The sequence below is a fragment of the Pseudophryne corroboree genome, chromosome 6, assembly GCF_028390025.1.
Source record: "Pseudophryne corroboree isolate aPseCor3 chromosome 6, aPseCor3.hap2, whole genome shotgun sequence".
Classification (NCBI taxonomy): domain Eukaryota; kingdom Metazoa; phylum Chordata; class Amphibia; order Anura; family Myobatrachidae; genus Pseudophryne; species Pseudophryne corroboree.
In genome coordinates this window covers 103505371-103520405 of record NC_086449.1, presented here as the reverse complement: position 1 = coordinate 103520405, position 15035 = coordinate 103505371, and the positions used below count along the sequence as shown (strand labels likewise).

At 45.6% G+C, this 15035-nt stretch overlaps 1 protein-coding gene and 1 long non-coding RNA gene across 8 annotated transcripts in view; both read left to right on the top strand.

Moving 5' to 3' along the window:
• GMIP (GEM interacting protein) overlaps nucleotides 1–7908 on the top strand; it is a 176218-nt gene extending 168310 nt beyond the window's left edge. For 5 of the 6 annotated variants that reach the window (XM_063931569.1, XM_063931568.1, XM_063931566.1 and 2 more), the window contains 2 exons: nucleotides 28–67; nucleotides 3839–7908. In XM_063931569.1, coding sequence (XP_063787639.1) covers nucleotides 28–67; nucleotides 3839–3996 — 198 coding nt within the window. In that variant the 3' untranslated portion in view covers nucleotides 3997–7908. The remainder of the gene's footprint in view (nucleotides 1–27; nucleotides 68–3838) is intronic. The other variant, XM_063931567.1, reaches the window with a different exon arrangement.
• Nucleotides 7909–11153: 3245 nt separating this feature from the next.
• LOC134936504 (uncharacterized) overlaps nucleotides 11154–15035 on the top strand; it is a 96517-nt gene continuing 92635 nt past the window's right edge. Inside the window, exon 1 of one of the 2 annotated variants that reach the window (XR_010180509.1) lies at nucleotides 11154–11273. This is a non-coding gene — a long non-coding RNA (uncharacterized LOC134936504). Of the gene's footprint in view, nucleotides 11327–15035 lie in introns of both variants that reach the window. The other variant, XR_010180508.1, reaches the window with a different exon arrangement.

Here is a 15035-nt window from a genome sequence, read left to right as displayed (position 1 = left end):
GGTTTATGTGTGTGCTCTGTTCCTTAGGGTCCTGCGGAGGGCGCTGATTCTTCTGTAGACATACCAGGTAATATCCTATTAGTGTGTGTGTGTGTGTGTGTGTGTCTGTATAAACAGTGAATATGTTAAGCTGGCCAACTGTTCCGCTGTCTTCCCTTCTGGCCAGTTTACTTTTTCCGTCAGAACAGGGGCGTAGCTAGAACTTTGTGTGCCCCATAGCAAAATCTTGAAAGGGCCCACCCCCCTCCCTTTGTCACTACAATGCCGCTTAGGGGAGCAAGAGAAAGTGAGCGAGGGGAGTGAGAGAGACAAAGAGGTTGTCAGGGAGAAAGAGATAGAGGAGCGAGAGAGAGAGAGGAGGGTTTCATGGAAAAAGAAGGAATAAGAGACAGAGAGAGGAGCAAGACAGAGAGCGAGAGAGAGAGAGAGAGGGGGGTGTCAGGGAGAAAGAGAGAGAAAGTTGAGAGGGGAGAGAGTGAGGGTGTGTGTGAGAGAGAGAGAGGTGTGTAAGGAGCAAGAGAGAGAGAGGGAGGGGAGTGAGCAGGAGTGAAAGAGAGAGTGTGTCACAGAGGGAGGAAGAGAGAAAGAGTGGAGTGAGAGAGTCAGTGAGAGATAGAGATAAAGGGTGTCCAGGAGAGAGAAGGAGAACGAGAGAGGGGGTATCAGGCAGAGAGAGAGTGTCAGGGGGAGAGAGAGAGAGAGAAAATGCCAGGGAGAGAGAGACAGTGTCAGGGAGAGAGAGTGAGATACAGTGTCAGAGAGAGAGAGATACTGTGTCAGGGCGAAAGAGGGAGAGAGACAGTGTCAGAGAGAGAGAGAGAGAGAAATTGTGTGTGCGAGAGAGAGAGACCGTTTCAGGAGGAGATAGGGAGAGACAGTGTCAGATAGAGAGAGAGGAAGAGAGAGTGTCAGAGGGAGAGAGAGAGAAAAGGAGCAAGCAGGAGAGAGAGAGAAAGAGACAGAGTGTCAGGGAGGGAGGGAGAGAGAGAGTGGAACAAGAGAGAGTTGGTGTCAGGCAGAAAGAGTGTGTGTGTGTCAGGGACAGAGAGAGAGAGTCAGAGAGAGGGAGAGACAGACAGCGTCAGTGAGGGAGAGGGGAGAGAGACAGAGAGGGGTAGGGGAGTATGCAGGAGACTAAGGCACAGGACTCTGATGGGGGCAGGCCCTTCACTCTGCAAGAAGCTGGCCAGGTAGGGGCCAAGCAGGCGGGACAGGCTGGGATTATGTTTACAATAGTGTGGGCCCCCACCCCACTACATTCCCTACGGTCATTCTGTCCTGTGGCCGGGGTTGAAGGGGGAGTGGCGGGCCAGGTAGGGGCCAAGCAGGCGGGACAGGCTGGGATTATGTTTACAATAGTGTGGGCCCCCACCCCACTACATTCCCTACGGCCATTCTGTCCTGTGGCCGGGGTTGAAGGGGGAGTGGCGGGCCTTGGAGGCAGCCTGTGACAGGGTGCAGGGGGAGCTGCGGGCCCTGGAAGCAGCCATGGCCCCATGGCAGCTGCACTCCATACATCCTCGGTAGTTATGCCACTGCCTCAGAAATGTAAGCATGGTAGTTTCTCATCTTCCTTCCACGCTACATATCACATCATTTTTAAACTAAGCTATGCTTTTTTTTCTGTCAGAAGACTTATAGAAATAGGGCCCCCCCCCCAAGCATTGCGCTTAATGGACACCCAGGGAAGTAACTGGCACAAATTGGCTTACATAAGATGAAACTGAGGTGCAAGAAAAATGTGGCCACAAAAAATATTTATAAACAAAAGGCTTTAAGCCATACCTCCCAACTATCCCAATTTTCCCGTGACAGTCCTATTTTTTTGGGACTGTCCTCCTGTCCCACCCGCAAGCCGCAGTGTCCTGCTGTGTGTGTGTGTGGGGGGGGCAGTTGGGAGGTTCCTGTCAGTCACTGTTCTGCCTAGCAGAGCAGCGGTGAATAGACGCTGTGCGCATGTGCAGAGCGTCTGTTTATGGGAGACAGAGGGGCTGGGGGCATTCCAGCAGCTCACAGAGCGCTGGGCATGCCCCCTCAGTGATGGAAAACGGGGCAATTGGCTCACGATCACGGCACTCCCATGAATCCATGTCCCATTTTCTATAGGTCACGCCGCTTTCCTGCAACAGGGAGTCCCACTTCTCTGTCTCCCAATGTTGGGAGGTATGTTTAAGCCACGACATTCTCCACCTACAGTATCTGGAGTGCCGGAGATATGTGACCACATTATTTAATAAATAAAAGTAAAACATAGACGCTTTGCTCTCACCTAGTACACTCCAGAGCTGTAGCAGGGTTCGCCATCCCCTGTCCCCAGCTCATGTGATGTCATGATATCACAGAGCAGCACATTTCCATGTAGAAAGGGTATTGTCAGGGCAGAGACATGGGATGCAGCCTTGGCAGCAACATTGGTCACTCAATCCTTGTTACAGCCGTGGTACAATCCAAACGGTAAAAACGGGGAATGTTAGCTCTATACAGTATATTGCATATGTTAAGATGGCCAACTGCATCAAGGTCATCCCAATATTACATATGATAATAATAATAATAATTTTATTTATATAGCGCACTTTCTCCAACAGGGCTTATTAAATTAATTCACACATTTCAAAAAAGTGTTGTTGTTGTTTTTTTATCATGTTTGATTTTATTTTTGCAAATATTGCATTTTAAAGGAAATCTATTCCATCCTCCCAACTATTAGACAAGTAGAGTCCCACACCAAGATTCCCACGTTCAGGAAATAAACCTCCAGCCTCATTGTATGATGTTACGCAGGACAACACTTAGGGCCAGATGTATTAAGCCTTACAGAGTGATAAAGTGGAGAAAGATAAAGTGCCAACCAATCAGCTTGAAATTTAATTTTTCAAATACAGCCTGTAACATGACAGTTGGGAGATGATTGGCTAGTTCTTTATCACTCTCCATTTCTTATTTCTCAGCCTATTAATACCAGTTGTCTATTGCAGCAGTTTGGACAGCTGATAACGCCCAGTCACCTGCGTTGTGTCAATTCCTGTATCAAAATTTATTTTGGGTGTAGAACTTTTAGAAATATATATACGATAGATGTATATGTTTCATTTCACTTTTTTTTTTTTCCAACCTGCCTTCAGGATTTTAGCTAATACTTCTGTCTAGGAAATCTTGGCACCTAATAACAGGATCGCTGATCACATCTGCAACATGACAGTAGCCAAAGTGGTTAGATCTGGGCGATCACATCCACCGTACAAGGCCTGTTGATGCATTCAGAAAACCCCAGATACTGTATACAGACCGTCACCTTCTGAATACATTGACCAGCATGCAAAGGAATACTCTATTGATTTCAGTAGGGCACTGGGCTTTGTTAGGGCCCCACAGTTAGCCATATTACCAAGTCATCCAACCATTGTGTATAAATTGCCCCACAAATGATTGCTCTAAACCAGTGGTTCTCATACACTGTCCTCAGGACCCCACATAGTTCACGTTTTTCAGGTCTCCCATCGTTTGCACTGTGTATCACCATCTGCCACATTTTAAAAATCCACAGGTGACCTGGAAAATATTAACCGGGAGGGGTCCTGAGTACCGAGTTTGAGAACCTGTGCTCTAGACAATCAAAATCTGGGCCAATCACGTCTGATCAGTCAGTATTACAAACAGCTCAGCCACCATAAGCGCATGCAAGAGGTCATCGGCTGCAAATGCGTAATAATGGCTTTCAGTTTCAGTGGATTACTTAGCCTAATGATGTGACAAAATGATTTTAGTAATATGTCCACGTATCCCATTTATCAGCCTTCCTGGATCAGTAATTATCAGTGATTTATTTCTCTTCTAGTTATAGATGAAACGGATGGCGAAAGAGTTTCTCAGGGAGAAGAAGAGGAGATTGGAAACTCACCATACATCAGAGGTCACTTTAGCCGTTTGCCTGTGAAAGCTGCCCATGGAGAACAGATCAAGAGATTTGATGCTGAGGCTGGGAATGAGCAGTGAAGACGAAGATAGCAAGTAAACAAGAAAGTAATGAGATAAAGACGTCAAGAGGATAAACTGAGAAATAGGTTCAGATTATGGGCAGCTATACATTATATATTTATCAGAAAAGTGGCTTACAATGAGGACATTGGTTATGCCATACCACATAGTATTAAGAATAAACCATGATGGAAGGGGACTATATTGGCCTTGTCTATAATACTGGAGACCATCTGTAGATATTCCCCAAAAGATGTGGACTTATTTTTTTTCATGGATTTATTACTCGTGTGTATCTGACAGTGTTGAATCATACACGTTATCCCAAAGATGAGACCTGTGAAGGACTAGCACAATTGTGTATACCTGAGAAATGCAGCTCTAGAAGAACACACAGCTCACAACGGTTAATTGAAAGACAAGAAAGGAGAGTCAGTGTGGCTGGAGATTCAACTACTGCAAAACCAGGATATACTTAGAGAGGAGCAAAATAATGTTCTACAATGAAAGCAGATGGAATGAAGACTCTGGTGACCAGATGGAATGAGGACTCTGGTGACCAGATGGAATGAGGACTCTGGTGACCAGATGGAATGAGGACTCTGGTGACCAGATGAAATGAGGACTCTGGTGACCAGATGAAATGAGGACTCTGGTGACCAGATGAAATGAGAACTCTGGTGACCAGATGGAATGAGGACTCTGGTGACCAGATGGAATGAGGACTCTGGTGACCAGATGGAATGAGGACTCTGGTGACCAGATGGAATGAGGACTCTGGTGACCAGATGGAATGAGGACTCTGGTGACCAGGGTTTACATGGATACTCATAAGGAACATTTACAAATAAAAAATGTAGATAACCAGAAAAGAAGATTAGGTTTGGGATAATGCCACAACAAAATGGCTCCATGCGGCCATATTTTCCAGGACAGTCCTGGCTTTTACATGTAACTTTGAAAATACTATTTTTATACTCCGGATTAGCTAAATGAGTACTGTACCAATGTTTTTTTATAACTATTACAGTGTATATCACTAGCATCATTGACTGGCTTTTATGATCAGGCCAAACATTATGCGTCAGGCTCTTCTGTTTCGTATATATACATATGGCACTAAGAATTAACCAGCAATAAGTAAAGGTTAATGCACTGCTTATCCATGAGACACCTAAGCCTTTATTCATGTGAACAGCAGCTACAACAGTTTCCAAAACTCTGCCATTGCAGTCCAGCTTTTAAGCATATCCATGCTTGAGCACAGGTGACTTATTTAACACCTCAGTCAATTTGATTTAATCATCTGAACTCGAGCATAGATGTACTTAAAACCTGGACTGTAACTGTGGCGTTTGGGAAACTCTGCGCTATAAGCTTGCACTTATCAAGCACATTCAATAAAATGATGACGCTATTTGGATGATAACTTCTCAACTTGTCCACTTCTCCACTCTTTAGAAGATTTAATACAACTACCCTTACTCACACTGCTCTGCCATGTTACATGTGCCAAGTGCTTGTACCCACCCCAAGTTAAGTACCACCTGTCACTGAATATCCAAGTTGCAAACATACATACCCAACATGCATTATATTCTAGCTTGCTCGCACTCTCAAAATGTTCCTTGACCTCTCACAATGGGAAAATCTCACAAGTCAGCTCATTTAATATTTCTCGCAATTGTACCATTTTTCTGTATTTGCTCTGACCTGATTTACTGATCCCATCCTGCCTACAAATGCTCTGTGCACCTATAAAGCCATTATCACTTGGTGCAGAAATAAATGCATTTACATCACACATGCACAAAAGATGCTTATGTGTGTTCGGCACTTTCTGCAGGTTGGATTAATTACCAGGAACAAGAAATAACACCAAAAACCGCAATGATGTAGTAACAGTGGCAAACGCAGGATTTCTAGAGGGGGGTTTCCAAATGCAATCCATAATCTACTACTCTGCGGAGCAAGTGCAGGAGTCTGGGGGAGCGGTAGAAGAACCTAGTAACAATCCTGAACATTGGTACTTTTCATACATTGTGTAGATAGTGTATGTAATACAGTATTAATATTTAACACTATAGATTGTCTATAGCATAGGCAGTATTAAACATAATAACCAATATAAATAAGATAAGTGGTCAGGAAGAGGTTAACAAACCATAATAAATAAATACGTAAACAGAATTGAACCAGTAGTAGACAGCAGAGTTCGCTTTCTAAGCACACATTCTCCCACCTCATGGAAAGGCTTCTGTTTCTTCTTCCTGGCAGCTACCTGCATATTATATACCATTGCTATTGTTGCTATAATTTGAGACACTTGCCAAGAGGAAGGGGGTTTCCAAGCAACCAGAAATCCCCCCTGCGTTTGCCTATGAGTAACAATCAGGAAATATAAGATATATTTAGGAAAACCCTAAATTGCAAACAAAATAAAAAATAAATGTGCATAAACCACATACACATAATTGCAGTAGATGTATCACATATATATATATATATATATATATATATATATATATATATACCTGGGTTGGTGTTTGTACGTGCAGCATATGGTACTGATCTGTGATCTGTGCTCTGGTCTTGATCCCTTTCAAAAGAGTATTGAATGCTTTCTGAAGGTAACATCGATAACTACATCCATATCATCCTGTAATATACAAATGATGCTACTATATGTACACATTACTGTAAATAATATCCCTATGAACAGTGCTGTTTAATGTCGTTACTTCAGTAGTCATTAGGAAAACATGTAAGGATTACTCACACTTTCCCATAAACGATTAGATATTAATTAATAATAAGAATAATCATAATCATTTTATTTATATAGCACTCTTTCTCTAGGACTAGGACTCAAGGCACTTAACAGATAGAATGAACACAATACAGTACTGAAACAATGAAATTCAGAAAAGCTTTTCATACAATACAGAGAGCAGGAGATACTGATGGGACATTAATGAAATGCTGAGTAAGCAGGAAAGTCTTGAGTTTGTTTTTGAAGGATTCTAGAGTGGCGGCCTCGAACTGTGCGGGGAAGTGCGTTCCATAGAGTCAAAGCCACATGACTAAAAGCTGGACCCCCAGATAATTCTGTGAGATTTTATGTACTGCTAATAGACCTTCATCTACAGGTCTCATGATTATGTAAGAATTTGAAAGTCAGTAAGCCAATCTTGAAATAGATTCACCAACTTACAGGCAGCCAGTAAAGGGAGTAGAGGATGGGTGTTATGTGGCTGGAACGGGGCTGGTTAGTTAGCACCCTGACAGCTGCATTTTGTACCAGCTGTAAGTGGTGCAATTCTTATGCTGGGAGACCCAGGTAGAGAGCATTGCAGTTGTCTAATTGAGATGATACAAATGCATGTATGACTTCAGGCAGATCTTCAGAAGGAATTAGATGCTTGATTCTGGCAATGTTCCTCAGGTGACAGAATGAGAATTTTACTGTGGCTGATACCTGTTGTTCAAGTGTCGAGCCACAATCCAGATGCCACCAGACATCCATGACCTGTGTTAGACACTTAGATTACGGCCATGTTCCTCTAAGTCATAGGTCTAATACACCTGTGCACCTGCAAAACATGCACTGTGTGGGGTAATGAGGACCAAGTTTGCAGACCTATGCTCTATGTGGTCTCAAAACTCCTATCAGACTTATAATATCGATATAATTTCTAGTAGGGATGCAAATTTTTAGTAGGGTAGCATATATAAACATCACAGTTTTAGTTGTGGTCAGAAAAAGAAATCGCTGACACAGATTTGTGCATTCTTGCACTTGCATTGCATTCTGGTACTATAATTTCTGCATTCTGCTACTATAATTTCCCAAGGTAACAAGTTTGTGTTGTCTTCTATATATTTTCTAATTGTAAAGAGTTGAGTATATATTTGGTGTTATATAAATAAAGCTACAAATATAACGTTTATAATTTATTCAGAATTTGTTTTGATTTTGTCTCAATCGGGCTGTCAACGTGAAGGGCTTTCGGCTCTACAGATAATGCCATACTATAGTCCCACAGTGACAGGTCTGAATTAGTCTTTTCACTTAGAGAAAATTCAAGGTAAAGGTAGATCCCCTAGGAGTTGCTACTGGTGCAGAAGAGAGTGCAAGGTTTCATGGACATAACTATAGTGGGTCCAAGGGGTACCATTGCTATGGGCCCCAGAGGCTTAGGGGGGCCTGGACCCACATTTTCATGCTAAGCAACTGGCTATGATCTATTGCCCAGCCTGAATTGTGTGACATTACATTTTCAGTGAGAGAAGTATGCTGTGGATGGTATAATGGTTAGTGGGTACTGTAATATAACACAGTATGAACTGGAGACACTGTAATGTGTCATAATGTCATCTGCTAGTTATAATGTAGAGAACACAATATAATGTTACATAATAAGTACTGGGGCACTGTCGGTGGCGGATCCAGGAGGGGGGGGCACTCGGGCCCTTTGCTCCCCGTGTCATTTGTGGCCTCCATCCCCACCGGCGCCGCAGAGGGAGATGACGGGCGCCCGCTGAGATTGTGTTACCAGCGGGCGCCCGTCTCCCTGCACAGCGGCAGCCGGAGGCAGGAGCTCAGTACTGAGCTCCGGCTTCCGGCGCTGTCACTGTGCGGCGTGTGCTATGGGAGAGACGTCAGTCATGACGTCTCTCTCATAGAACTGACTGAGGAGCGGACGCCCAGGGAGGAGGAGGACTGCAGCGGTCTGGAAGCGGGAACGGGGATCGGTAAGTATGTTCTGTTGTCTCTTCCTCAGTGCAGCGGGGGGGCATCTACTGGGGGCAAACTATGGGGGGGACATTACTACTGAGGTGCATCAACAAGGGACATTACTACTGGGGGGGGGGACAATATTACTGGGGGAGCATCTACTGGGGGCATTACTACTGGGGGGCATCAACAAGGGGCATTACTGCTGGGGGCATCAACAAGGGGCATTACTACTGGGGAGGGCATTACTATTGGTGGCAAACTTCTGGGGGCAATATTACTGGGGGGCATCTACTGGGGGCATTACTACTGGGGGCAAACTACTGGGGGCATTATTACTGGGGGGCATTAGTACTGGGGGGTCATCAATTGGGGGCATTACTACTGGTGGCAGCTACTGGTGGACATTTTTACTGGGGGTAATTTACTGGGGGCAAACTACTGGGGGACATTATTACTGGTGGCATCTACTGGGTGTATTACAACTGGGGGCATTATTACTGGGGGCCATCTACTGGGGGGGGGCATTACTACTGGGGTCAAACTACTGGGGGACATTATTACTGGTGGCATCTACTGGGTGTATTACAACTGGGGGCATTATTACTGGGGGGCATCTACTGGGGGCATTACTACTGGGGGGGTCATCTATTGGGGGCAAACTCCTAGGGGGCATTACTACTTAGGGACATTATTACTGGGGGCCAACTACAAAGGGGCTAACTACTGGGGGCAAACTACAGGAGGGCATTACTACTGGCGGCGATCCTACAGGGGCATTACTACTAGCGGCGTAACTACAGGGGCATTACTACTTGGGGGCTAAACTACAGGGGCCAAACTACTGGGGGATAACTACAGGGGCCAAACTACTGGGGGCATTACTACTGGGGGCTAAACTACATTGGGGGCATAACTACAGGGGCAAACTACAGGGGGGCATTACTACTGGTGGCTAAACTACAAGCAGGCAAACTACTGGGGGCATTACCACTGGGAGGCTAAACTAAAGGTGGGGTAAACTACTGGGGTCTGCAGGGGCATTTCCACTGGGGGCATAACTACTAGGGCGCTAAATGACTGGGGGCATTACTACAGGCAACATTACTACTGGGTGCAATACGGGCATTGCATAAGGGGCTCCACTACTATGGGGTCTATATAAGGGGCACTACCAGTACAGTGGACATTGCATAATGAGCGCTACAACTGTGGGCATTGTATAAGAAGCGCCACCTCACATGCACCGAAGCCGCACGCAAATGTACTTGCCCCTTCCATGGTGCCCCCCCCCTATCATTTTCTTCTGGATCCGCCCCTGGGCACTTTAATGTGGCATAATATGAAATGGAGGCACTATAGTGTGGCATAATCAGAACCGAGTCACTGTAACATGTCATAATGTGAATTGGGGGTACTGTGGCATATGTACTGGTGGCCCTATAAAGTGACATCATGTAAACTAGGGAACTACGATGGTTCATAAAACAAACTAGGGAAATACTATGGCAAATAATATTAACAAGGGCACTATTATGGGGCATACAATTAAGAAGTGCTGTGGAGAAGTGTCTATCAGGAAGCATTGGGACAGGGGCCCCTTCAATATGTTGCTATGGGGCCCACAAAATTGTGGTTACACCCCTGCAAGGCTTAATGAAATCCTGGGACTTCAGGGACATTCCGAGTCATGACAATGAACAACAGCATCAAAAGGAGAAAACAACTGCATTGTTTTTCAAGGCAGCTATGGGTATTGTTAAAACAATACATGACTATGAGGGTCATTCAGACCCTGCCTTTAATGCGGCTCGCAGCGCAGTTTGCCAATTTCGCCAAACTGCATGTGCAGCGGGCACGTTGCGGCTGCATGGACCCGGGCATTTTCAGGGAGGCAACACAGCATTGGAGGAGGAAGGGCGAATGGGGGCGGGCCGGAACTGTTTTCGGGCGGTTGCGTGACCTCACACGCAGACACTTTGGGAAAAAAATAGCCGATAGATCCGATGCATTCACAGTTAGATTGCAAACACATTGGGAGGAAGCCCCACACATGCTGAGCAGCCCTCAGCATGTGCAGAGATGTGTGTATGCAGCCATCTGCATTTATCTCTGAATAACTCCCTATGTACCAAACTGACATGTTTCATGCCCACGCTACTATTCTTAGAGCATGGAAGGGAAAGCCTTTTATAGATCAGTTGGAAATATAACTTTCTGAAATATATGCAGCTACAGTAGTGCACGCAGGGGGGGGGCGGGGGGGGGTTCTGAGTACCAACAACCCCCCCCCCCCCCCTTTCTCTGCCTCTGTAGCAGCTGCAGGCTCCCAGCTGCGATCAGAGCTGCCCGGCCTGCTTGCCACTGCCGGTTCAGCTGATAGCGCTTCAGTGTCAGATAGCTAACATATCCATACCACCTGACGCGGGACGCTGAGAGCGGAACTGGCAGTAGCAGGCCGGGTAGCGCGCCACAATAGCAGTTGTGAGGAAGAGGGACTCCGGAGGATCTGAGCTGAGCCACGCAGGAACCCGGAATGTTCACTGTCACGAAAGAGGTCCGCAGCAGTGTAGCAGCTAAGCCCACACAATGGACAAGCTGTGTATGCAAGTATGATGTGTGTGTCCCCCCTTTGTCTGTAAATGTACTGTGTGTGTATGCATTATATGTGTGTGTGTGTGTGTGTGTGTGTGTGTGTGTGTGTGTGTGTGTGTACACAGTATGCTGTGTGTGTAAATATGCTATGCTTACTGTATGTGTGCTATGTATGTGTAAGTATGCTATGTGTTTGTAAATGTACTGTGTGTATGCATGGCTGTGGTAGGGTATTGAAAGTGGAGGCAAAAAATGCTTCCTATGGTTGCCATGCTGAACTTCCATCACGGTCTCTGGAAACCGTGATAAGTTGAAAAGCTGCATCAATGACCGCCTTACATTGCGAGTGCTCATACAGTGTCCTTAACAATTAGAGATGAGCAGGTCGGTTAATTTTTTCCTGTCAGGTTTGGATCCATACACATGACTGCATGTAATCTTCCTGACCCGATACGTCATGATTGCATGCAATCTAAATCGCGAGAATGTGACATCTGCTCGAGAAGATGATGCACAGCCATGTGCATGGATGCAAACCTGGCTGGAACATCCGAAGAAGAACCAAGCTGCTCATCTCTATTAATAATAAACATTAAAGTTTTCCCCACTATCAAATTTAAAAGAGGATTATATTAATTTTATGTGGGCTATCACTTAGAATGTTGGCTTTACTGATACCGTAAAGTTAAATTTAATTTGGGGGTTTATTGTATTTTTTTGTCTTTTCTTTGAATTATTATTGTGTTCTTTTTCCAAAGTTTGACTACACAAAACAGGGTACATGGTTTTTTTTTAATTTTTCATAAATCTATTATTTGGAAACCCCCTTTTAAAAATCCTACGTTTGCCCCTGAGCTACATATAAAATCATATCTTATATTTAAAAAAAAAATAAAAATAAGAGAAAATTAATTTAATAAATAAATAATACTTTATTATCGAGTATTTTAATGTATGTTCTATCATAACAAGAGCCCCTGGACTGCAGCAGTGATCTCTGTTTGAGGAAGTGCGGCATCAAATGTACAAATGGTTCTTGCATACAAAGCAGTTCTGCAATAAAGCAATACTGACCTCTTCCATTTTGGATGTGGCAGAGAATTTTGTTGCACATGGAAGGTAATGGAATGTTGCACATATTGCATGGTAATAATAAATCTCCTTACTATACATGCAGACTATGGTGGTGCTCTAACTCCCCCTTTCTCTAACGTCCTAAGTGGATGCTGGGGACTCCGTCAGGACCATGGGGAATAGCGGCTCCGCAGGAGACAGGGCACAAAAATAAAGCTTTAGGATTAGGTGGTGTGTACTGGCTCCTCCCCCTATGACCCTCCTCCAAGCCTCAGTTAGGTTTTTGTGCCCGTCCGAGCAGGGTGCAATCTAGGTGGCTCTCTTAAAGAGCTGCTTAGAAAAGTTTTTTAGGTTTTTTATTTTCAGTGAGTCCTGCTGGCAACAGGCTCACTGCATCGAGGGACTTAGGGGAGAATATTTCAACTCACCTGCGTGCAGGATGGATTGGATTCTTAGGCTACTGGACACCATTAGCTCCAGAGGGAGTCGGAACACAGGTCTCACCCTGGGGTTCGTCCCGGAGCCGCGCCGCCGACCCCCCTTACAGATGCTGAAGATTGAAGGTCCGGAAACAGGCGGCAGAAGGCTCTTCAGTCTTCATGAAGGTAGCGCACAGCACTGCAGCTGTGCGCCATTGTTGTCACACACTTCACACCAAGCGGTCACGGAGGGTGCAGGGCGCTGCTGGGGGCGCCCTGGGCAGCAATATTTTAATACCTTATGGCAAAAGAATACATCACATATAGCCATTAAGGCTATATGTATGTATTTAACCCATGCCAGTTATCTAAATCTACGGGAGGAAAGCCCGCCGAAATAGGGGGCGGGGCTTATTCTCCTCAGCACACAGCGCCATTTTCCTGCTCAGCTCCGCTGTGAGGAAGGCTCCCAGGACTCTCCCCTGCACTGCACTACAGAAACAGGGTAAAACAGAGAGGGGGGGCATTTTTTGGCGATATATTGGATATATTTAAGCTGCTATAAGGAACAACACTTATATAAGGTTGTTCCCATATATATTATAGCGCTTGGGTGTGTGCTGGCAAACTCTCCCTCTGTCTCCCCAAAGGGCTAGTGGGGTCCTGTCTTCGATAAGAGCATTCCCTGTGTGTCTGCTGTGTGTCGGTACGTGTGTGTCGACATGTATGAGGACGATGTTGGCGTGGAGGCAGAGCAATTGCCGATAATGGTGATGTCACCCCCCAGGGAGTCGACACCGGAATGGATAATGTCAGCACATTACAAAAATCAGTTGACGACATGAGACGGCCGGCAAACCAGTTAGTACCTGCCCAGGCGTCTCAGACACCGTCAGGGGCTGTAAAACGCCCTTTACCTCAGTCGGTCGACACAGACCCAGACACAGACACTGAATCTAGTGTCGACGGTGACGAAACAAACGTATTTTCAAGTAGGGCCACACGTTATATGATCACGGCAATGAAGGAGGCTTTGCATATCTCTGATACTGCAAGTACCACAAAAAGGGGTATTATGTGGGGGGTGAAAAAACTACCTGTAGTTTTTCCTGAATCAGAGGAATTAAATGATGTATGTGATGAAGCGTGGGTTAACCCAGATAGAAAAATGCTAATTTCAAAAAAGTTATTAGCATTATACCCTTTCCCGCCAGAGGTTAGGGCGCGCTGGGAAACACCCCCTTGGGTGGATAAGGCGCTCACACGCTTATCAAAACAAGTGGCGTTACCGTCTCCTGATACGGCCGCCCTCAAGGATCCAGCGGATAGGAGACAGGAAACTACCCTAAAAAGTATATACACATACTGGTGTTATACTGCGACCAGCCATCGCCTCAGCCTGGATGTGCAGTGCTAGGGTCGTCTGGTTGGATTCCCTGACTGAAAATATTGATACCCTGGATAGGGACAGTATTTTATTGACTATAGAGCAATTAAAGGATGCTTTCCTTTATATGCGAGATGCGCAGAGAGATATTTGCACTCTGGCATCGAGAGTAAATGCGATGTCCATATCTGCCAGAAGGAGTTTATGGACGCGACAGTGGTCAGGTGATGCGGATTCCAAACGACATATGGAAGTATTGCCGTATAAAGGGGAGGAATTATTTGGCGTCGGTCTATCGGATCTGGTGGCCACGGCAACTGCCGGAAAATCCACTTTTTTCTCTATCGTCCTAGTGGATGCTGGGGTTCCTGAAAGGACCATGGGGAATAGCGGCTCCGCAGGAGACAGGGCACAAAAAGTAAAGCTTTTCCAGATCAGGTGGTGTGCACTGGCTCCTCCCCCTATGACCCTCCTCCAGACTCCAGTTAGATTTTTGTGCCCGGCCGAGAAGGGTGCAATCTAGGTGGCTCTCCTAAAGAGCTGCTTAGAAAAAGTTTAGCTTAGGTTTTTTATTTTACAGTGAGTCCTGCTGGCAACAGGATCACTGCAACGAGGGACTGAGGGGAGAAGAAGTGAACTCACCTGCGTGCAGGATGGATTGGCTTCTTGGCTACTGGACATCAGCTCCAGAGGGACGATCACAGGTACAGCCTGGATGGTCACCGGAGCCGCGCCGCCGGCCCCCTTGCAGATGCTGAAGTCAGAAGAGGTCCAGAATCGGCGGCTGAAGACTCCTGCAGTCTTCTAAAGGTAGCGCACAGCACTGCAGCTGTGCGCCATTTTC